The following is a 25376-nucleotide window of genomic DNA, read 5'->3' as shown; positions in this document are numbered from 1 at the left end:
GTTAGGCGCAGCCTTTCAGGCAGTGCATGCCAGAGTGTGGGGGCTACTCCAGAGAAGGCTCGCTTACGGGTATCACATCGTGTAATGTCTTTTGGAGAGGGTGTGGTTAGTGAAAGTCCTTGGGAGGACCTTAGTGTCCTTGGCGGTGTGTGGAGGATCATCCTCTTTTTCAGGTACTCAGGGCCATTTCCTTTCAGGGCCTTGAAGTTCAGACAGAGTTAAATTTAGCCCTGTATTGTACTGGTAGCCAATGAAGTTTTTGCAAAAATGGTGTGATGTGGTCAGGTCACCTGCAACCTTCTATGAGTCTTGCTGCTGCATTATTAATCAACTGGATCAATGTCTGTATAAAACAAAAATAACAGAATGCATGTGATGTTGCAATAGCAGCGTGCGATAGCAACGTCCTCAACTTTGTCCCTATTTCTAGGGCCTTATACGCCAGCGATGAAAAACCAACCCTACTTTTTTAAGGGGTTTGAAACATGCTCTTTCCAATGAAAATGATTAAAAAGAGTTTCCAGAAGGCCTTTTTTTGTAAAAGTGGGCTAAAAATACCCTATTTTTGGCGTTTTTGCAAAAATCTTCAACTTTACACTCAATTTGTGAACTAATGGAAAATATTAGGAGAATGAAATTTTATATTCGAAAACCTTGTGTTGATAAGTTGTTGTGTGCAAAGTTTCACGTTTATCATACCTTTAATTCCAGAGATATAAAAAGCCAAACTTTACAATTTTTTCGTGCCGCAAATTTTTCGCACCAAGTTTGCTCCAAGTTTTCTTCATGGAAATCGCTCATGAAGATTTTTTTATTATTTTGTTTAATAGAGCACAAGAAGTTGTACATGCTAGCCAAGCTTTGTTTCTCTCAACAAAATACTGCCGGAGATACAGTGTCTCAAAGTTGCCGAAATCTCAGAGTCATACCATAGAAGGCTGCAGTATGGGGTCAAACAGATTACTATATCTCAGCAAGTATTGCATCGGCGAACGTAAAACTTTACCAGTGTTCATTGGGGACATGTATGAATGTTCACAGAAACTTTCTTCGAAATCCATGATGGTCGCGCAGGGACCACCAGACCACTTGACATGGAATGACCCTTATGGTACGAGAGGATAACGCTCACTTGTTCAGAATGGTGTGGCTGATGCTAAGAAGTTTTTATTATATTTTTGCCTCCAAGGCAGTCTTCTTTTCATAACCTTTCTTTGCCTTCCTTATCACTACTTTACATTTGACTTCACATTTCAGGTTTATTTAATATACCGCAAACAAAATGATTAAGCGATGTACAAAAATTCTAAATAATAAAATAATTAAGAAGGGGAGGGATGAAATGAGACTAGAGGGTATCTAGGCTACAATAATGATCATTATTCAACTAAGGTGAAGAAGTGCTACTAACTACCCTCTTAATCTAAGAATCAAATGTAAAGGGAGGGTCCCGAACAGAATTGAGCAAGACAAAATGAGGTAAAATTTTGCTGCAAGGGGCAACAAGAGAAAGAAGCAGTTTATATGGATTCAGAAAGGAATGCTTTTGAGAAAGATAAGGCTTAAAAGCTATTCTTAAAACTTAAAACAGAAAGTTGCCATTGCTTATGCTGTTTCCCACTATCTTCAGTTGGATCCTTCTTCCATTTTCTATAGATGTTTTTAGCTCCAATAAATTCCTTCGCCTCACTTTTTAACCATGCTGGCTTTTATATAGCCTTCCTTGCAATTAATCAAGCTAAAAACAAAAAATACACACATTGTGGTTAATAAAAATTCACCAATTTTTTATCACAAGAAAGCTTCCAATGCTTCTGTAATAAACATAGTCAACCCAGTCATTTGTAAGGCTGCTGGAATAATAACCATAGCCCCATCCCTTTTACTCATTGCCCCGGTAATATGACGTGCCATATAACCATCTTCACTAGGTCAGGAGTTTCAAAAGTTAGGAGAGATGTGGAGGGGCATAATTGAACACAAACGCCCATCTCCATGGGCGTCTATCTCCGAGAACGGGTAAGTGAAGGGGCGGGACAAACCGTATTTTCGAAACAAAATGGGCGTCCATCTTTTTTCCGATAATACGGTTTGTACAGGGCAAATGCATCGGATGTGTGTGGATTTGAGCTGGGCAGTTTCGTTTTTCAGCGATAATGGAAACCGAAGGCGCCCAGCTCAAAAACGACCAAATCCAAGGCATTGGTTCCTGGGAGGGGCCAGGATTCGTAGTGCACTGGTCCCCCTCACATGCCAGGACACCAACCAGGCACCCTAGGGGACACTTGTAACAATTTAAAATAAACAGTTAACTACCTCTGAAGTCCATAGCTCCCTTCCTTTGGGTGCTGAGCCCCCCAAATCCCCCCCAAAACCCACTGCCCACAACTCTACACCATTACCATAGCCCTTATGGCTGAAGGGGGGCACCTAGATGTGGGTACAGTGGGTTTTGGGGGCGGTTTGGAGCACTCCCATTCACCACCACAAGTGTGACAGGTGGGGGGGGGGGGATGGGCCTGGGTCCACCTGCCTGAAGTTCACTGCACCCACTAACAACTGCTCCAGGGACCTGCATACTGCTGTGATGGAGCTAGGTATGACATTTGAGGCTGGCATACATGCTGGAAAAAAAAGTTGTTAAAGTTGTTTTTTTGGGGTGGGAGGGGGTTAGTGACCACTAGGGGAGTCAGGGGTGGTCATCTGGTCATTTAGGGCACTTTTTTGGGACTTGTTCATGAAAAAAAAGGGTCCAAAAAAGTGACCCAAATTTGCGGTAAAAACGCCTTTCTTTTTTCGATTATCTGCCGAGGACGCCCATCTCTCCTCGGCCGATAAACACGCCGCAGTCCCGCCTTCACCACGCCTCCGACACCCCCCCGTCAACTTTGGCCGTTTCCGCAACAGATTGCAGTTGAAGACGCCCAAACTCGGCTTTCGATTATACCGATTTGGACGCCCACGGGAGAAAGACGCCCATCTCCCGATTTGGGTCGAAATATGGGCGTCTTTCTCTTTCAAAAATAAGCTGGATAGGCTGTATGCCGATGATGTACAATTTTTTTTCCACCTTTAGATAAGGTTCATGTTATCTAAAATTAGGGGAAAAAATCTGTACATCATCGGCTTACATCCCATAACTCTCCTAACTTTTGAAACTCCTGACCTAGTGAAGGCATTAGTAAAGTTGAAGGGCTAGGAGAAGGTTAATAACTGGATGAGAAAAGAATAGGCTGGCATTGAATATGAGAAAAACTAAGGTGATGGTGGGGAGAGATGTGTAGTTGTTACCCCCATTGGTTTGCAAGGTAGATGGTATGATGTTGATTATTAAGCAGGTGAAATGTTTAGTTGTGATTCTGGATGCATGTTTGTCAATGCAGAATCAAATTGGACAGGTAGTAAAATCATCTTTTTTTTCAAATGAGACTACTTAGTAGATTGAAACTAACATTGACTGTGTATGATTTTCGAATGGTAGTACAAATTGATTCAGAGAAAAATTAGATTACTGTAATGCAATGTATCCAGGAATTGCTAAAACATGATGTAAGGCCTTGCAGGTTACACAGAATTCCACAGTGAAATTGATCTTGGGTTGTAGAATGTTTGAACGTATCACACCTGGTTTGAAACAACTTCGATTGCCAGTGGAATACAGGATTCTTGTAGTTCTGACACTCATGTACACAGCAATCTATTCAACTGTACGTTTATTTATCACAGGTAGTGCAGTAGTATAGACCAGCAAGATCATTAAGATCTGATAGTTCATAAGAACTTATAATACCATCGTTGACAGATGTTCATTATGTACTGACAAGGGACACTGCGTTTTCAATTAATGGACCCATGTTATGGAATAAACTAACAGAACTTTATCTATGTCTGAGTACAACATTGCAGCAATTTAAGAAAGCACTCAATATGCACTTTTTTGTACAGACCTTCTCTACTGAGTAATGGCATATGGGGGTTTTTTCCCCATTCTTTTAATTGTTTGAAAAGATATGTATAGTCAACATTATGACTCCTGGAGATTATGTTATTGATTATTTTTAAGTATGTCTTATATTGTAAACCGCTTAGGTCTAAGCAGACACAAATCTTTTAAATAGATAAATAAATGTCAAATTTGTATACAAAGTAGCCCTATGGATAATCACGTTTGTACTTCCCAATACATCATATGACTCAATCTTCATCATGTCAGTTATGAATGGTACCTTAACTGATCTGATGTTATGCAACATTTTAACTGTTTCAAATTGCTGCATCTCGCTTATAACTTGCTCTCTCACAACTGCATACAAGTGGAGCATCTCTGTTCCTACTGTTTCACATAATTAAACCTCAAATCTCCATCTCTCTCCCCACCCTATACCAATCTGAATAACCTGGTCCCCCATAAATACAAAATTCACATAACCAGGAATACTAACTACAAAAAAAAGAAAACTAGCGAACTATCACTAAAGAATGCACAAAGAGGCACATCAACACTACTTTAACATTTTGATGAGTTCACAGAATCACCCTGTTAAAAAACTGTATAGCCTCTAAGGTCTGCAGCTCACTGTGTGCCAAAGAGATAGCCACCAAACTAATTGTCGCCAAAATTAAGATAATGCCTCTGTATCGCTCCATGGTATGACTTCATTTTGAAGTATTGTATTAAATTCTGGATACTGTATCTCAAAATACAAATGAGGGGACACTCCATGACGTTGCATGGTAATTTTAAAACCAATAGCAGAAAATATTTTTTCACAATGAATAGTTACTGGAACTTGTTCCCGGAGGATGTGATAACAGCAGTGGGTTTAAAAAAAGGTTTGGAGAAGTTCCATAAACTCCTATTAAAGTAGACATGGGGAAAGCAACTGAGGTCAGTAGCATGGAACCTTGCTACTCTACAGGGATTCTGCCAAATACTTAGGATCTGGATTGGCCTCTTCTGGAATCAGGATACTGGGCTAGAAGAACCATTGGTCTGCCACAGTACGGCTATTCTTATGTTTTGTTTTGTTGTTACATTTGTACCCCGCACTTTCCCACTCATGGCAGGCTCAATGCGGCTTACATATTGGCTAACATAGTGAAGGAGTGGCCTAGTGGTTAGGGTGGTGGACTTTGGTCCTGGGGAACTGAGGAACTGAGTTTGATTCCCACTTCAAGCACAGGCAGCTCCTTGTGACTCTGGGCAAGTCACTTAACCCTCCATTGCCCCATGTAAGCCGCATTGCACCTGCCATGAGTGGGAAAGCGCGGGGTACAAATGTAATAACAATAAAAAATTTAAAATAAATATTGTATACAGGTACTTATTTGTACCTGGGGCAATGGAGGGTTAAGTGACTTGCCCAGAGTCACAAGGAGCTGCCTGTGCCTGAAGTGGGAATCGAACTCAGTTCCTCAGTTCCCCAGGACCAAAGTCCACCACCCTAACCACTAGGCCACTCCTCCTAGTTTACAGTGGTCCAATGGCTCAGACAGCTTTTATCAGCTGTGTTACAGCAATGCCGAGATCCCAAGACACAGCAACTAACTTAATAGAAGGCCTCAAAAGAAGCATTTCCCGCAAAAAAAAGCAAGGTTGTAAAGATGGGGTTTCCTTCCACAGTAACATAGTAGATGACGGCAGAAAAAGACCTGCACCATCCCCGCCTCCCAACCACCAACCCCGCCTCCCACCACCAACTCTGGCACAGACTGTATAAGTCTGCTCAGCACTATCCTCGCCTCCCAAATACCACTCCCGCCTCCCACCACCAGCTCTGGCACAGACCGTATAAGTATGCCCAGCACTATCCCTGCCTCCCAACTACCAGTCCCGCCTCCCACCACCAGCTCTGGCACAGACCGTATAAGTCTGCCCAGCACTATCCCTGCCTCCCAACCACCAGCCCCGGCACAGACCGTATAAGTCTGCCCAGCACTAGCTCCGCCTCCCAACCACCAGCTCTGCCACCCATTGTAGGCTAAGCTCCTGAGGATCCCTTCCTTCTGCACAGGATTCCTTTATGTTTATCCGACGCATGTTTGAATTCCGTTACCGTTTTCATCTCCACCACCTCCCGCGAGAGGGCATTCCAAGCATCCACCACCCTCTCCGTGAAGAAATACTTCCTGACATTCTTCTTGAGTCTGCCCCCCTTCAATCTCATTTCATGCCCTCTTGTTCTACTGCCTTCCCATCTCCGGAAAAAGTTCGTTTGCGGATTAATACCTTTCAAATATTTGAACGTCTGTATCATATCACCCCTGTTTCTCCTTTCCTCCAGGGTATACATGTTCAGGTCATCAAGTCTCTCCTCACATGTCTTGTAACGCAAATCCCATACCATCCTCGTAGCTATTCTTTGCACCGCTTCAATTCTTTTTACATCCTTAGCAAGATACGGCCTCCAAAACTGAACACAATACTCCAGGTGGGGCCTCACCAACGACTTATACAGGGGCATTAAAACCTCTTTTCTTCTGCTGGTCACACCTCTCTCTATACAGCCTAGTAACCTTCTAGCTACGGCCACCGCCTTGTCGCACTGTTTCATCGTCTTCAGATCCTCAGATACTATCACCCCAAGATCCCTCTCCCCATCCGTACCTAGCAGACTCTCACCGCCTAACACATACACCTCTCTTGGATTTCTACTCCCTAAGTGCATCACTTTGCATTTCTTCGCATTGAATTTTAATTGTCAAACCTTAGACCATTCTTCTAGCTTTTTCAGATCCTTTTTCATGTTTTCCACTCCCTCCGGGGTGTCCACTGTGTTACAAATCTTAGTATCATCTGCAAATAGGCAAACTTTACCTTCTAACCCTTCAGCAATGTCACTCACAAATATATTGAACAGAATTGGCCCCAGCACCGATCCCTGAGGCACTCCACTACTCACCTTTCCCTCCTCCGAGCGAACTCCATTCACCACCACCCTCTGGCGCCTGTCCGTCAACCAGTTCCTAATCCAGTTCATCACTTTGGGTCTTATCTTCAGCCCATCCAGTTTATTTAAGAGCCTCCTGTGGGGAACCGTGTCAAAAGCCTTGCTGAAATCTAAGTAGATTACGTCTATAGCACGCCCATGGTTCAATTCTCCGGTCACCCAATCAAAGAATTCAATGAGATTCATTTGGCATGATTTCCCTTTGGTAAAACCATGTTGTCTTGGATCTTGCAACTCATTTTCTTCCAGGAAATTCACTATCCTTTTCTTCAACATCGCTTCCATTACTTTTCCAATAATCGAAGTGAGGCTTACCGGACTGTAGTTTCCAGCTTCTTCCCTATCACCACTTTTATGAAGAGGGACCACCTCCGCCGTTCTCCAATCCCTCGGAACCTCTCCCATTTCTAAGGATTTATTAAACAAAATCTTTAAGAGGACCCGCCAGAACCTCTCTGAGCTCCCTCAATATCCTGGGGTGGATCCCATCCGGTCCCATGGCTTTGTCCACCTTTAGTTTTTCTAGTTGTTGATACACACTCTCTTCCGTGAACGGTGCTATATCCACTCCATTCTCAAATGAACTTTTGCCAGTCCATCGTGGTCCTTCTCCCGGATTTTCTTCAGTAAAAACAGAACAAAAGTATCTATTTAGCAAATCTGCCTTTTCTTCATCATTATATACACAGCGGTTTGCAGTATCTTTTAGTCTCATAATTCTGTTTTTAGTCAGTCATTCTCCTTTCACTAATATACCTGAAGAAATTTTTGTCACCCCTCCTTACCTTTCTAGCCATTTGTTCTTCCGCTTTCGCCAGACATACCTCTCTATTGGCTTCTTTCAGTTTCCTCCGGTATTCCTCCCCTTGTTCCTCGTCTTGAGTTTTTCTGCATTTCTGGAACGCCAACTCTTTAGCCTTTATTTTCTCAGCCACTTGCTTGGAGAACCATATCGGTTTCCTTTTTCTCTTGCTTTTATTTACTTTCCTTACATAAAGGTTTGTGGCCCTATTTATAGCTTTTTTCAGCCTGGACCACTGTCCTTCCACTTCTCGTACGTCCTCCCAGCCCATCAGCTCCTTCCTTATGTATTCCCCCATTTTACTAAAGTCATCATGCTTGAAATCCAGGACTTTGAGTTTTGAGTGGCCACCCTCCTCTTCAGCCGTCATATCAAACCAAACCGTTTGAAGGCCACTGCTGCCCAGGTGGGCACCCACTCGGACATTTGACACGCTATCCGCATTTGTGATTACCAGATCCAGCATCGCTCCCTCCCGCGTGGGTTTCCTTCCACACAGTAATAGTAAATAGCAGTTGCACTTACATAAGAATAGCCATACTGGCTCAGACCAATGGTCGATCTAGCCCAGTATTCTGTTTTCCAAACAGTGGCCAAGCCAGGTCACAAGTACCTGGCAGAAACCCAAACTGTGGATACACACCACCAGGATTTACAGGCAATCCCACCCAGTGCCCAACCAGTCAACCAGGGGTACACAAACTAACGCCCTCCTAATAGAGAAAGATGGAACACTTTTAACCTAATGACAGAGGAGACCCTTGGCAAAATCCAGAGACCTTCGACCAACTACCTGCTCCCTCGATCCCTGCCCATCAAAGGTAGTGCAGCAGGCAAGTATGGGCCTTATAGAAGGCGCCACAAAAATTGTGAACACCTCTTTCTAATGGGCAACTACCAACAGCATTAAAAAGGGCAGTGGTTCGCCCTCTGCTGAAGAAAAACAACCTTGACCTGGACAAACCTGAAATTTACAGGCCAGTATCCAACATCCCGTTTCTAGGGAAACTCATAGAACAAATAGTCTGTGTTCAACTTAATGAATGGCTAGAAAAGAGTAACTGGCTAGATCCATGTCAATCTGGATTCAGACCTGGTTATGGAACAGAAACGGTCCTTGTATCCCTGCTAGATGATCTTCACAGAAACCGAGACAAGGGATTTGCCTCAATGTTAGTACTGCTAGATTTCTCAGCAGCTTTTTTTTTTTGTTACATTTGTACCCCGCGCTTTCCCACTCATGGCAGGCTCAATGCGGCTTACGTGGGGCAATGGAGGGTTAAGTGACTTGCCCAGAGTCACAAGGAGCTGCCTGTGCCTGAAGTGGGAATCGAACTCAGTTCCTCAGTTCCCCAGGACCAAAGTCCACCACCCTAACCACTAGGCCACTCCTCCACTATGGATCATGATACCTTGCTAGTACGACTGACAGAAACAGGTATCAATGGAACAGTACTTGCTTGGTTCAGATCTATCAGACAGGCAACAATCCATAATGATTGGCAGCAACTCATCACCACCATGGACACTGACCTGCGGGGTACCACAAGGATCGATACTATTCTGTTCAATATCTACCTCAACTCCTAGCTGAGCTGATTCGGCAAATGGACACTCAGTTCTATATCTATGCGGATTACGTACAGCTACTCAAACCCATTGAACCTGACTTACCTACAGTCTTGAATAAACTGATCACTTGTCTAACATCAACTCAAGAATGGGCTAAACACAACAAACGTTGCCTGAACCCAAGTAAAACAGAGCTTCTCTGGGTCCCTAACACAAGTGGATACATACCCGATATCAAAATCTCTTTTGGGAAGTATGAACTCCCCCTCAAATCACAAGTCAGGAACCTTGGAATACAATTAGATTCAACACTTACTCTGATTCCCCAAATCCAAGCAACCTTTAAGAACTGCTGCTGCTTCTACTACTACTACTAAACATTTCTAGAGCGCTACTAGGGTTACGCAGCGCTGTACAAAATACTATTTGCGACAGCAGCGCTGCCTCTCTCCTTACATTGAGAAGGTAAATCTTATCCCAGTTGTGCATGCCATGGTAACATCAAGACTGGATTACTGGAGTGAAGGAGTGGGTCATCCCCGATTCCCTCCTGTTCCAGCCTCAGCGTTCCTGTGCCTGTTCTATCCTAACCTGTTTCAGCATTCCTGTTCCTGGGACTACCACCATCAGCATTCCTGTGGGACCATCTCAGTCAGCATTCCTGTCAGGATCTTCATATTTAAGTTAAGTGCTTATACAAATTTAAAGTCTATTTATTATGAAAATGAAAGATGATAATAGTTTGAAAATATATAACAATAATATAGCTCCTATTGGTTTCAAAACTGTTGCGCTATTTCTGGACAACTTTTGGGCACAAATTGGGCTGGCAAATTTTTCCCAATCTGGCAACTGTGCTCACACCGCACAGTCTGTAGCTGTTGCTAGCATCTTGGCTTTCTCATATCTTGAGAAACTGGCTCAGAACCCAAAAGCCTTTTCACAGCAGCAAGAGTGCGTTTTCCTATCCCTACTGTGCTCTGCTCTTTTCTCTGCTAGACAAGGCACATTTCCTGGTCTTACTTTTAAATCTATGGAGAAGAGTATAGAGATGAGAATTATCCACACGACTTAATACTTCAAGAGACAGGAGCACATCTTAGCTAAGTACTACTGACCGCTTTCTACAGAGCAAGCATCTTCCGTTTTAACCCCACTGCGCCTTTACCTGGGCAGATCACTCTTCCATACGTATAGACTCCCCACATAAGCACAGGCCAGCAGGAAGCAGGACAACAAAGATAAACAGCAGGGCGACTCAGCGTTAATCCAGGAAGAGGAAAAATGAGCCCTTTCCTGTGGAACAGCCATCGCCAGCAGTCCATAAACGAACCAGCTATACAGGCAGAGCTGCACGAAAATCTGCAATAAACCGGCCTATACAAATTCCAGTTCCTCGATTGAATCCTGGGAGCTCATTACTTTTACAATTACTTCCTGTTGGAGTTGGACCCAAGAGGTTGAAGAAAGCAGGAGATGGGATGCCGTCAAAAATGTGAAGCCAATTTTGTTAATCGCTGTTTCCCATTCCCCGCGCGCAGTCGTCATCTAGTACACTCAAAACAAAGCAAGCAAGCAAACCTGTGAGCTGCTGCTGCATCTTCGTTGTCGTTCTTTATTGTTGGTAGCATGGCCGGCTTGTGCAGTATACGGATGTACACAAAGCAAATAGAATAACGGAATAACTTTTCATAGGTAGAGTAGTAATTTGTTATAAAAATCGTAATCAGTGTGTCATTTGGATATAGGGACTCTCTAGCACGTGTTGTATTCGTGCAGGCTTTTTTTCTCCTGGTAAAGAGTCACTAAAACAGACATGGTGTTATGAGAATCAGGTGTTCAACATTTACAGTTTTATTTATTTATTTATTTATTTATTTATTATTAATTACATTTATATCCCACATTAAACATGAATTAGGTTGAAACCAGGGAACATTAAAAAAAAAACATTCCTGTGCCTAGATCAAAAGAGAAAGATGGTTTGTGGCAACTTGCTCCTTTTGTTTCCTGGAATGTAGTGGTATATTATACAAATGCACTTAACATTGTTTATCAAAGAAACACTAAATATGAAGCAAACAATTATCTCAGACAACACCTCCCAAATTGCAAAAAAGTGATCTACAAAACTGGCCACTCTGCAGATTTCACTTACCTAGGAACCAAATGGTGGAACTCCTTACCACCCAAAATAAGAAATATACAGGAATATACTAGATTCTGCAAAATCCTTAAATCGTTCCTATTTAAACAAACCCTCACAAAGAACAACCATATCTCAAACAATTAATTATTACCTAAATTGGTTATTACTGTATTTACTATTAACGTTCTCTTTGCTTCATGTACAATTTCTCATTCATAATAGATTTTCTAAATGTTAAACATCCATATCTATCCCAGTATGTTTATGATATTGTATTGTAAAATTGGATTCTTACAACAAATTACTTTTGTATGCATTATTCTTTGTTGTGTATCCTATACAGTTTATTGTAAGCCACATTGAACTCAAACTTGTTTGGGATAATGTAGGATATAAATGTCACAAATAAATAAATACATAAATATTACTAACATTTATAAGAGAGATATCAAATAATGTATATAGATGCGTCCTGGGAATAATGATGGCTAAGAGAAAGCAGCAGTGCAGCTGAATGGCATTTATCTTTTCCAAATGGTGAAGCACAGCTTCATGAGATGTCCTTGTTGTAAGACCAGAGTAAATCATTTCTTAGCTTCTTGTTTAACATTAACTAAGGGGAAACAAATCTGGTGGAGGGGAAATTAGTCAGCATGAGTTCAGCAAACAAAATCTAGCCTTTAAACTATTAGCTGCTTGATATTCAGCAGACGTCGACTTCAAGCTTCCTAATATGATTTGATAACAGTATTTTCTCAGTTATTACCCAAATGCAAACACAATTATAATGTTAATTATATGACCGTGTCTGCCTCTGATGATAGTTAGGCTAACCCAGTGGTTCCCAAACCTGGTTCCGGAGGCACCCCAGGCAATCGGGTTTTCAGGATATCCACAATTAATATTCATGAGAGAGATCTGCATGCAGTGGAGGCAGTGCATATCCTGAAAACTTGACTGCCTGGGGTGCCTCCAGGACCATGTTTGGGATGAACTTGGCCAACCCATTCATACAATAATAGCCACAGTCCACAATTTGGTAATTGTCACATGTTCTTTGCTTAGGTTTCCATCAAAGCCCTTTCTTCAACAGCGTTGGATTTCTACTATTCGATGTAAAGATTTTGTCCCTTCATGTACTGCAGTTTTATGCTGAAAGCGCTTCAGCGAAGAGGACTTTGACAAAAGCAGCTCGTTACTTGTTCATTTGCATGAAGTTACTATGCCAACCATATTTTATGCTTTTCCATCTTATCTTCAAACAGTCAAAAAGACCCAAAAACCTCCAAAATCACAATTATTTAATACACCACCCAAACCAAGTTCTGATAAAGAAATTCACTTGCAATGTCTGAACCTGCCACTCCAGAGACAGTTGTGTTAAATAATTCAGATACATCCCGATCATCTTATACACCACCCATACCAAATCCTGATAACAAAATACTCTTTCCACTTCCTGAACCTGTCACTTCAGAGACTGGTCTGTTAAGTAATTCAGATACACCACTAAAGCAATCTGTAAAACAGAAACTTGAACATGCACAAACAGAACTTTCTTCAGCACATAAGAAAATTAAATTACGGCTACAAGCCAAATGTTTGTACTGCTTTGGGTCCTACTGATCTGTGCATCTGTTGTATTATTTTATTATTTATTGCACTTGTATCCAGGGGCGTAGCCAGACTTCCGTGGGAGGGGGGTCCAAAGCCTGAGGGGAGGGGGCACATTTTAGCCCTCCCCCCGGCGCCACCCCCCCCCCCCGCCGCCATTGCCGCCCCCCCACGTCTTTTCCGACCCCCCCCCCTCCCGCCACGAACCCTCCCCCGCCGCCGCCTACCTTCAGGACGTCAGCAATGCATGCAACAGCAGGAGCAGGATGGAGAGGACGTCGGCTGGTGGGGAGTGGGGTCCCCCGCCAGCAAAAGTGAAGGTAGGCGGCGGCGGCGGGGGGCGGGTTCGCCGGGAGGGGGGTCCAGGCTGGAATCTATGGGGGCCCAGGCCCCCTCAGGCCCCACGTAGCTACGCCACTGCTTGTATCCCACATTTTCCCACCTATTTGCAGCCTCAATGTGGCTTACAGAGACCTGTTATGGCATCACCATACCAGAGCAGAGAGTACAGTTGGTGTTATACAGAAGTCAAGGAAAACAAGAAGATTTGGTCAGGCAGTTATAGAAAGATACATTCTGAGTAAAGGTAGATAGGTTAGATAGGTGTTGTTTCGTAGATAGTTATGGGTTTTCCTGGTAGGCCTTGTTAAATAGGTAGGTTTTCAGGGATTTGTGGAAGTTGGTCAGTTCGTTTATCGTTTTCAAGTGCTTTGGGAGTGAATTCCACAACTGCGTACTTTTGTAGGAAAAGCTGGTTGTGTGTGTTAGTTTGTATTTTACTCCTTTACAGCTGGGGAAGTGTAGATTAAGAAAGGTGCGGGTGGATCTTTTAGCATTGCTTGGTGGTAGGCCCACGAGGTCTAGCATGTAAGTCGGGGCGTCTCCGTAAATGATTTTATGAACCGTCGTGCAGATCTTGAACGTGATACGCTCTTTAAGTGGGAGCCAGTGTAGTTTCTTTCTTAAGGGTTTTGCACTTTCGTATTTTGTTTTTCCAGATATGAGTCTGGCTGCGGTTTTTTGTGCTGTTTGAAGTTTATTGATTGTCTGTTCTTTACAGCCAGCGTAGAGTGCATTGCAATACTCCAAGTGACTTAATACCAGTGATTGTACCAGGTTTCGAAAAATGGCTCTTGGGAAGAAAGATTTTATTCTTTTGAGTTTCCACATGGAGTGAAACATTTTCTTAGTTGTATTCTTTACGTGATTTTCAAGTGTGAGATTTCGATCAATGGTCACTCCCAGAATTTTTAGATTGTTTGAAACGGGGAGGGAGAGGTTTAGGGTGGTTATGGTGGGTGGAAACAGTCAGGTGGGCTTATATGGAAGAAGGCATGTACAGGAGGGGAAGGGTTCTTGGGATATGTTCTCTGTAAAAGTTCTTATTGTGCCATGTTGCATGGTTCACTGGTTTTTCTTGTTCTGTATGAAGCTTAGCAACCAACATGCTTTGCTTTTAATAAAGATGATTAAAATATACAAAAATACATTTTATGTGTTACTGAATTCTATTATTCTGTCTCACTGTATTTTCAGTTTTGACACAATATAAGCCATTACAAGAACAAAATATAAGAAAACCAATGGACTGCATTAGGGGCTTATAGTTATGTTTCAACAAATGAGAGATATGTATGAAACAAAATATTTATTTTTATTATTTTGACTTGGAAAACCACTTGACTTGTCCCTGAAACATGCTCAAACAGAATAATCCATTTGTGTATCTAACATTAAAATTTCAAAACAGATGAGGTGAAGATGTGATTCCATGTTTATTTCTGTCCCTGCTCGACAGAGCTTACAATCTAATTAGGACAGACAAACAGGACAAATAAGAGATAAGGGAATATTAAAGTGAGGATGATAAAATAAGGGTTCTGAACAAGTGAATAAGGGTTAGGCATTAAAAGCAGCATCAAAAAGGTGGGCTTTTAGCTTAGATTTGAAGACGGCCAGAGATGGAGCTTGACGTACCGGCTCAGGAAGTCTATTCCAGGCATATGGTGCAGCAAGATAAAAGGAATGGAACTGTCAAAAGTCCAGACCTGTCAAACACAGGGGCTGGAGGTCCATGGGACCACCAGACTCCAACTACCCCCACCTGAGCCAAGCGAAATGGGGGCTGGAGGTCCAGTGAACCTCCGGTCCCCCCCTGACCCCCCCCCGACACAGATTCAGGGGGAGCTGGAGATCCGGTGGGTCTCCAGTCCCCCGTACCCTCCCAGCATCCCTCCAATGTCCCTGGTGGCCCAGTGGGCCACGGGTAAGTAAGGAACCCTGACCCAACCCCCCCTCTCCCCATCAACAGGGCTGGAGGTCTGGCGGACCTCAGGTCCCCCCAACCCCCCAGACCTACCCCCCCCCCCAGCATCCCACTGATGTCCCTGGTGGCCCAGTGGGCCGCAGATAAATCCCTCCCCCCCCCAACCTGGTGATCTAGCAGCACTGGGCAGGGCTGGGTGCCACCATTTTGCAGGCAGTGCTGATGGAAGAGGAGGGAGGCCAAAGCTGTGCTTTGAGAAGTTGAGTGGGAGAGTAGAAGATTTAGAAAATCATATGGAAGAGCAAGTGGAGACAGTGTCTGCTATCCAGAATAAAATTGAGCAACTTCCTGGTAAATTAGCAGACTTTAAAAAGGGGTTAGACGGTTTCCTAAAGGACAAGTCCATAAACCATTACTAAATGGACTTGGGGAAAATCCACAATTCCAGGAATAACATGTATAGAATATTTGTACATTTGGGAAGCTTGCCCTTGGCCTGGATTGGCCGCTGTTGTGGACAGGATGCTGGGCTCGATGGATCCTTGGTCTTTTCCCAGTGTGGCATTACTTATGTACTTACGTTATTTAAATTAGATGACAGAAAACAGGGGCCGCCGGAAGAATCTTTGCTTCTGGTGAGTCACAGAAGTTGATCACCAGTAAGATTTGCCTGCAGTTGTCTAACTCCGCTGCTGCCAACCTTTTGGTCTCAGAGCAAGATATGGTACCCATTAAGCTGGAACTTGTACGTGTACACTCCCCAATAATAAACCTAGTATGCGAATAAAATAACTTTTGCTTAAGCATACTCAGCAATCATCCCAGTTGTTTTTTTAATGGGACTCATGTCAGTTTATCAAGATGTTTCATCTTTTACTCTACATCAGTATAAAACAATGAAACCAGCATTGGAGGTCCTTGGTAAAAACAAAATCCCTTATTGCTGGTCTTTTCTTTTCACTTTGTTTCCTCTTTGCTAGGAAAACACATTGTGCTTGCTCTGTGGAGGAGAGTACTGCGGGCTTGACTGTGAATCATTACCACCTACTTCAGTGGTGGGGTGCCTGCAGCTCAAGACGAGCTGAGACAATGGCAACAAGTACTGCCTAAAACTATGAAAAGAGCACAGGCAGCACAACTGGAGAAGCCAGTGTGAGCGCTCTATTTAGGAGAGAACTGGGGATGATTGAAGTTGTATATGAGGTTACATTCTTAGCTCTGGACCTTTGATTTTAGCATTGACTGCTGAGAACTTTTGTTGAGGGTGTTGGGTGGATAGATGTGGGGCACGTTTGGGATGGAAATTAATATAAGTTACAATTCTGTGGTGGGGAGGGTTGAGGGGGGCAGGGGTTGTAGGCTGATTCTGAGGGATGGGTCAGGACCTCGGACTCTAATCATGGAGCTTTTGTGGGTTATCGACTGGAGATTGCTGGTATGAGTAGGAGAGCTAGTTGGACAGGAAGGTTGGAAAGGGGGGGTGCCACAGGGGCTTTTCTAGATTGGTATTGTTTAGGGTCTACCTTGGGTGGGAACAGAATAGACAATGATCTGGTCGTTCTTAATTTTTATGTAAAAGGGCATAAACTCTCCAAAAAGAGGCAGATGGTGCTCCAGGAGTTATTGCCCCGGATGCTACTTGTTGCATTTGTGCAGGAAATACTCTTGAAAAGAGCATAAGCGTTTGCTTGAACATGTCTGGTTTTCATATGTCTTGTATGCTTCTGACAGATCAGGTACTAAAAAGAAAGGGGCAGCTGTACTTTTCTACCACTTGCTGTTGGTACAAATCCAATAAGTAAAACATGACCCTGATGTGTGATATTTGTTTGTCCATTTTCTTCTGGATCATCAGGAGGTAAAAGTAGCAAGCATATACAGTATATACTCTCCCACTGACAATTAAGAACAGGGTTTTTGTTTTTTTTTTTAAAGGTTTTGAGGGAGTTCTCTTTTGTGAAAAGAATATTGATAATAGGAGGTGATTTTAATGGACCCATGCACCTGGAGGTGGACCGTTCCTGTCTAGCTTCCGGGCCTGATGAACTCTCCAGGGCAATACGTGCTCTGGTGTAGATTTTGGGTTTGTTTGATGTGTGGCATCTCACCTGGTACTAAAGATTACACTTTCTTTTCTCATACAACATAACATGAACTTTAGGCTTACATAGTAACATAGTAGATGACGGCAGAAAAAGACCTGCATGGTCCACCCAGTCTGCCCAACAAGATAAACTCACATGTGTCATTTTTTGTTTATACCTTACCTTGATTTGTACCTGTCTTTTTCAGGGCACAGACCGTATAAGTCTGCCCAGCACTATCCCCACCTCCCAACCACCCGCCCCGCCACCCACCACCGGCTCTGGCACAGACCGTATAAGTCTGCCCAGCACTATCCCCACCTCCCAACCACCAGCTTGACAAGCACTGGCTTGACTATATTCTTCTCGCTAGATCATTGCCTGATGTTGGGGGCGTATGCCAGATTGATAATATTACAGTTTCAGGCCATGCTTTAGTATGGGCAGTTATACCATTGATTTGTGAAGAAGAGCAGGATAAAAGATGGACTTTAAACAATTTTTTTTGTCACAGGAGGAGTTTTGCACAGTGTGTAGTGGCACCATCCAAGATTAAGGAAACTGTTGAGCAGCAGGGTAGTCTGGAGGAGGAAATTAAAACGATCAGTTTTACTCACAGAAAAGGCCGCTGGGTTAGATGTTCTTATGTCCTGTTTGGAAGGAAGGGATCCTCAGGAGCTTAGCGGAGGTGGGATGGCAGAGGCGAGGCTGGTGGTTGGGAGGTGGGGTTAGTGCTGGGCAGACTTATACGGTCTGTGCCCTGAAAAAAGACAGATTCAAATCAAGGGGCTGGTGGTTGGGAGGCGGGGCTAGTGCTGGGCAGACTTATACGGTCTGTGCCCTGAAAAAGACAGATACTAATCAAGGTAAGGTATACACAAAAAGTAGCACATATGAGTTGTCTTGTCGGGCAGACTGGATGGACCGTGCAGGTCTTTTTCTGCCGTCATCTACTATGTTACTATGAGGCATATTTTCAAAGCACTTTGGGAGGCTAAGTTCCATAGGTTTCTATGGAACTTTGGGAGGCTAGGTGCTTTGAAAATATGCCTCTATGTTTATTTCTGTTCCTTCTTTATAACACCAGGCTTCCCAAGGCAGATTGCAACAGTTAAGATGAACCCATCAGGAAACAGGATATCCTCACTGAAATTTGGCCACCTGTATTGTATAGAACAGTGTAGAAAAATGAGCACAAAATACAAAGTTTATAAGTGCTGTTTCTACCAGCTACAATAAAGCTGAAGCTGTTTTAGTCATGCTCAATTTTTATTTCCTGATATTTATATCTAGATATGGGACGCTTCAAATAAATGTAAAAAGCTGTTAAAAATTATTTTGTCCTACTACTATAAATCATTTCTATAGCGCTACCAGTCGTACGCAGCACTTCACAATTTAACATGAAGAAAAACACAGTCCCTGCTCAAAAGAGCTTACAATCTAAATCAGGACAGACAGGACAAACAAGGGATAAGGGCAGGACAGACAGATAGGACATATGGGGAAAGGGACTATTGAAGAGAGGAAGACAAGATAAAGGTTACGAGTAGGTGACAAGTTAGGAATTAAAAGCAGCGTCAAACAGGTAGGTCTTTAGCCCGGATTTGAAGGCTGCCAGGTATGGAGCTTGACGTAATGGCTCAGGCAGTGGCGTTCCTGGCCTGGATGGCACCCGGGGCGGAGCGCTGATGCGCCCCCCCCCCCCCGGGTGCAGCGCCCCCCCTCGCTAAATGACACCTTCACCCCCTCCGACGAAATGACACCCCCCCAGGGTGCACGCCGCTGGGGGGGGTGCCGCGGCGCGCACCTGCTCCGAGTTCGCTAAACTTCGCTTCGCTGCAGCTCTCTGCCCCGGAACAGGAAGTAACCTGTTCCAGGGCAGAGGGAGCTGCAGCGAACGAGCGACGAACTTTAGCGAACTCGGAGCAGGCGCGCGCCACGGCACCCCCTGGTGATGTGCACCCAGGGCGGACCGCCCCCCCCCCCTTGGTACGCCACTGGGCTCAGGGAGTCTATTCCAGGCATAAGGTGTGGCAAGATAAAAGGAATGGAGTCTGGAGTTAGCAATGGAGGAGAAGGGTACAAATATTTGCCTAGTGAACGGAGTTCCTGGGAAGGAGCGTAGGGAGAGATGAGGGTGGAGAGGTAGTGAGGCGGGGCAGCAGAGTGAATGCAGGTCCTACACCTTTTAAAGCACTGCCTATTGAACTGGAACAGCTTTTGACTTTATACGCACAAACCACCGTAGGCAGTCCCTTATTTCTAATAATCTTTGGCTATTGTTTTCGATAGTGTTTGCTAATTGCTATAGTTTTGGGTGAACTAAAACGGCGTCGAGCTCCGCATACCGCTTGGAAGCTCCGCCTACTGGCTTCAGCCTGTATAATGAACTAGATAGGATTAGGAACACCCCGTCTCCTCTTTTCTTGGTTGGACGCAACCTGAAGATAGAATACGGTGTTCTTCTTGCGCTTTCCGTTTCCGCCTTTCCGGGCTTTTATTTACACCTGCATGTATAAACTGCACGGAGTCCGAAAAGGAGTGGGAGGGGAAAAAAAAACAAAACCATTTTCTTATCCAAGTGCAGGAGTAACATGGCTATCGAGCATCGTGGATGCTGAGGGAATGAAAAGAGGTGATATACATAGCGGCGCGAACAATTCCAGCCCTGTGTCTTGGGAGGGGGGGGAGGGTTTGTCACGTTTATTTTGCACAATAAACACCCTGTCTCTCCTTTGTCGCAGGGCATCCTCTGTGTAATATTTTGTATCTACCGTTGTTAGGAGAAGATTGAGGGAACTGTAGGTACAACATCCCCGTATTAGGCCCCTCGTCTGTGTTGGAGTAAACCGTAGAATATTCTGTGTTACGGGGTGCATGTTGTATGTTCTCTGTCACAACTAAACCGTATGCTCTGCATATCCTAGTAGAAGACGGAGGGGCTCATGCAGAAAGCCCTCCATTAGGGCTGTTAATAACAATGGCTTCTAAAGCAAACTTTCAGCAAACATTTACTGCCAAAATGCAGTCACACCATAGCATGGAAATTAGTGTTTAAATAGTGTTCACTTATCCCGGGGGGGGGGGGGGGGGGGGGGGGGGGGAAGCAGCCCAGCCCAGCCCAGCCCAGCCCAGCCCAGCCCATGCTGCTGCAGTAATCTGCAGCTCATTGTTAAATGTCACCCCTATACCCCAGAGCAGATGCAGAAAGTGCCACTCCCCCACAGCTAACCATACAGCTTCTAAAAGAAATTAACAAAAAAGTTATACCACAGTAGGTAAGATCATAAGTATTGCCATGCTGGGACAGACCGAAAGGCCATCAAGCCCAGCATCCTGTTTCCAACAGTGGTCAGTCCAGGTTACAAGTACCTGGCAAGATCCCAAAACAGTACAATACATTTTATGCTGCTTATCCTAGAAATAAGCAGTGGATTTTCCCCAAGTCCATTTTAATAACATCTTATGGACTTTTCTTTTAGGAAGCTATCCAAACTTTTTTTTAAATACCGCTAAGCTAAATGCTCTTACTAAATTCTCTGGCAACGAATTACAGAGTTGAAATTACATGTTGAGTGAAGAAATATTTTCTCTGATTTGTTTTAAATGCGTGCCCCCTAGTCCTAATATTTTTGGAAAAAGTAAACAAGCGATTCACGTCTACCCGTGCCACTCCACTCATTATAGACCTCTATCATATCTCCCCTCAGCCGTCTTTTCTCCAAGCTGAAGAGCCCTAGCCGCTTTAGCCTTTCCTCATAGGGAAGTCATTCCATTCCCTTTATCATTTTCGTTGCCATTCTGTGTACCTCTTCTAATTCCGCTTTATCTTTTTTGAGTTGCAGTGACCAGAATTGAACACAATATTCGAGGTGCAGTCGTATCTTAGAGCGCTACAAAGGTATTATGAAGTCCTTATTTTTGTTTTCCTTTCCTAATAATTCCTAACATTCTGTTTGCTTTCACGGCCGCCGCACAGTGAACAGAGGGTTTCAACGTATTATCAACAGTGGCCAATCCAGGTCACAAATACCTGGCAAGATCCAAAAAAAGTTCAGTACATTTTATGCTGCTTACCCAAAAATGAGTGGATTTTCCCAAGTCATTTTAATAATGGTCTATGGACTTTTCCTTTAGGAAGCCGTCCAAACCTTTTTTTAAACCCCACTAAGCAAACTGCTTTTACCACATTCTCTGGCAACGAATTCCAGAGTTTAATTACACATTGAGTGAAGAAAATTTTTCTCCAATTCGTTTTAAATTTACAACTTTGTACCTTCATCGCATGCTCCCTAGTCCTAGTAGTTTTGGAAAGAGTAAACAAATGATTCACATCTACCCGTTCCACTCCACTCGTTATTGTATAGATCTCTATCATATCTCCCCTCAACAGTCTTTTCTCCAAGCTGAAGAGCCCTAGCTGCTTAGCCTTTCCTCATAGGAAAGTCGTCCCATTTCCGTTATAATTTTCCTCACCCATCTCTGTACCTTATATTTTTTGAAATGCGGCGACCAGAATTGAACACAATATTTCAGGTGCGGTCGCATCATGGACCGATACAAAGGCATTATAACATCCTAATTTTTGTTTTCCATTCCTTTCCTAATAATATCTAACATTCTATTTGCTTTCTTAGCCACTGCAGCACACTGAGCAGAGGGTTTCAACGTATCATCGCCGAGATCCCTTTCTTGGTCAGAGACTCCTAACGTGAAACCTTGCATTACATAGGTTTAATGCGGGTTCCTCTTTCCCACATGCATCACTTTACATATGCTCAAATGAAACATCATCTGCCATTTAGACGCCCAGTCTCATACGGTCCTCTTGTAATTTTCCACAATCCTCTTGTGATTTAACAAGTTTGAATAACTTTGTGTCGTCAGCAAATTTAATTACCTCAGTAGTTACTCCCATCTCTTGATCATCCTATATAATAATTCTCACCTCCAACAGGATGTGCTTGGGACCGTGCCTGCTGGAAGTGGTCTGCTAGGCAGGCACGCACTGACCTCAGTGACAGACAATTTGGCAAAGCAAAACAATCTTGAGTGCTGGCCATTAGGACACAGGGTTGATAGGAGAGTTTTAAAAGACTGAAGGAACCGAAAGTGTTAAATGGGGGGAGGGGGAGAGTTCTGAACTGAAAGACATGAACATTTGGGAAAGGAAAACAATCTGAATGCTGGCCATTAGGACACAAGGTAGATAGGAGAGTTTTAAAAGACTGAAGGAAACGAAAGTGTTAAACTGGAGAACGGGGGGGGGGGGGGGGGGGAGTTGTGAATGACTGAAAGACATGCAAATTTGGGACAGGAAAACAATCTCAATGCTGGCCATTAGCACACAGGGTACATAGGACAGTTTTAAAAGACTGAAGGAACCAAAAAAGTGTTCGGGGGGGGAGGGGGGCAAGTTCTGAATGAATGAAAGAAATGAAAATTTACGAGAGGAACACAATCTGAATGCTGGGCATTTGTACACAGGGTAGATAGGACACTTTTTAAAAAAAATGAAGGACGTGAAAGTATTACATCTTGGGGGAGGGATGAGGAGGAAAGCGGTGGGGTATCCGGATACTGGGCGTTAGGGCCACGGGGGTACATAGACTTTTGAAAGCCTTAAGGAACCCAAAGTGTGGGAAGGAGGAGGAAAAGGAGGGGAGGGAACGGGGTGAGGGGCATTAGGAACAAGGGAGGGGGGCCCTGTCACACACTCTCATTCTCACACACACACTGTCACACAGACAGTCTCACTCTGTCACACACCCGCACATTCACTCTGGCTCTCTCTCTCAAACAAACACGCTCCCAGGAAAACCTTGCTAGCGCCCGTTTCATTCGTTCCAGAAACGGGCCTTTTTTACTAGTTTATAAATATGTTAAAAAGCAGCGGTCCCAGCACAGACCCCTGGTGAACCCCAATATCTACCATTCTCCATTGAGAATACTGACCATTTAACCCTACTCTCTGTTTTCTATCTTTTAACCAATTTTTAATCCACAATAGGACACTACCTCCTATCCCATGACTCTCCAGTTTCCTCTAGAGTTTTTCATGAGGTACTTTGTCAAACGCCTTTTGAAAATCCAGGTACACAATTTCAACCGGCTCACCTTTATCCACATGTTTGTTCACCCCTTCAAAGAAATGTAATAGATTGGTGAGGCAAGATTTCCCTGGCTTTGTCTCATTAATCCATGCTTTTGAATATTACTACTACTACTACTTTTTAGCATTTCTATAGCGCTACAAGACGTACGCAGCGCTGCACAAACATAGAAGAAAGACAGTCCCTGCTCAAAGAGCTTACAATCTAATAGACAAAAAATAAAGTAATCAAATCAATTAATGTGTACAGGAAGGAGGAGAGGAGGGTAGGCGGAGGCGAGTGGTTACGAGTCAAAAGCAATGTTAAAGAGGTGGGCTTTCAGTCTAGATTTAAAGGTGGCCAAGGATGGGGCAAGACATAGGGGCTCAGGAAGTTTATTCCAGGCATAGGGTGCAGCGAGACAGAAGGCGCGAAGTCTGGAGTTGGCAGTAGTGGAGAAGGGAACAGATAAGAAGGATTTATCCATGGAGCGGAGTGCACGGGAAGGGGTGTCGGGAAGGACGAGTGTGGAGAGATACTGGGGAGCAGCAGAGTGAGAACATTTATAGGTTAGTAGAAGAAGTTTGAACAGGATGCGAAAACGGATAGGGAGCCAGTGAAGCGACTTGAGGAGAGGGGTAGTATGAGTAAAGCGATCCTGGCGGAAGATGAGACGGGCAGCAGAGTTTTGAACCAATTGGAGAGGGGAGAGGTGACTAAGTGGGAGGCCAGCAAGAAGCAGATTGCAGTAGTCTAAACGAGAGGTGATAAGGGTGTGGATGAGAGTTTTGGTAGAGTGTGTTCGGAAAGAAAGGGGCGGATTTTACGGATGTAAAGAAAGAAACGACAGGTCTTGGCGATCTGCTGGATATGAGCAGAGAAGGAGAGAGAAGAGTCAAAGATGACCCCAAGGTTTCGAGCTGAGGAGACGGAGAATGAGAGAGCCATCAACAGAAATAGAAAACGTGGGGAGGTGAGTTTGGGGGGGAAAATGAGAAGCTCGGTTTTGGTCATGTTTAATTTCAGGTGGCGTTGAGACATCCAGACAGCAATGTCAGACAAGCACGCTGAAACTTTGGTTTGGATGCAAGGTGAGATATCAGGGGTAGAAAGGTAGATTTGGGAGTCATCAGCATAGAGATGGAAGGAAAAGCCATGGGATGAGATTAATGAACCAAGGGAAGAAGTGTAGATAGAAAAGAGGAGGGGACCAAGAACAGAACCCTGAGGTACGCCAACAGGCAGAGGGATAGAAGTAGACGAGGATCCACCAGAGTGAACACTAAAGGTGCGGAGGGAGAGGTAGGAAGAGAACCAGGAAAGGACAGAGCCCTGGAATCCAAGTGAGGACAGGGTATCGAGAAGTATGCTGTGATCGACAGTGTCAAAAGCAGAGGAAAGATCAAGAAGAATGAGGATGGAATATTGACCTCTGGATTTAGCCAGTAATAGGTCATTGGAGACTTTAGTAAGCGCAGTTTCGGTTGAGTGGAGAGGGCGAAAACCAGATTGTAGTGGGTCAAGAATAGCATGTGAGGAGAGAAAATCAAGGCAGCGGTGGTGAACAGCACGCTCAAGTAATTTGGAGAGAAAAGGGAGGAGGGGGATGGGTCGGTAATTAGAGGGACAAGTAGGGTCGAGTGAAAGCTTCTTAAGGAGAGGTGTGACCACAGCATGTTTAAAGGCAGTAGGGACAGTTTCAGTGGAAAGTGAGAGGTTGAGAATGTGACAGATAAAAGGAATAAGAGCAGGTGAGATGGCATTAAGAAGGTGGGTGGGAATGGGATCAGAGGAACAGGTGGTACATTTTGAGGAAGAAAGGAGAAGTGTAGTTTCCTCTATAG

General features: G+C 44.0%; 2 protein-coding genes across 2 annotated transcripts in view; one reads left to right on the top strand and one right to left on the bottom strand.

Moving 5' to 3' along the window:
* Positions 1 to 10746, bottom strand: part of RCE1 (Ras converting CAAX endopeptidase 1) — a 479525-nt gene extending 468779 nt beyond the window's left edge. Inside the window, 1 exon segment of the mRNA XM_030220027.1 lies at positions 10493 to 10746. Coding sequence (XP_030075887.1) covers positions 10493 to 10635 — 143 coding nt within the window. The 5' untranslated portion in view covers positions 10636 to 10746.
* Positions 10747 to 19881: 9135 nt separating this feature from the next.
* Positions 19882 to 25376, top strand: part of ZDHHC24 (zinc finger DHHC-type containing 24) — a 143164-nt gene continuing 137669 nt past the window's right edge. The window contains exon 1 of the mRNA XM_030219969.1: positions 19882 to 20075. The gene's annotated coding sequence lies outside the window, so the exon portion shown is untranslated. The remainder of the gene's footprint in view (positions 20076 to 25376) is intronic.

This window comes from Microcaecilia unicolor, chromosome 11 (genome assembly GCF_901765095.1).
Source record: "Microcaecilia unicolor chromosome 11, aMicUni1.1, whole genome shotgun sequence".
Classification (NCBI taxonomy): Eukaryota; Metazoa; Chordata; class Amphibia; order Gymnophiona; family Siphonopidae; genus Microcaecilia; species Microcaecilia unicolor.
The sequence above is the reverse complement of the archived record's forward strand: the minus strand, read 5'-3'. Positions and strand labels throughout refer to the sequence as shown.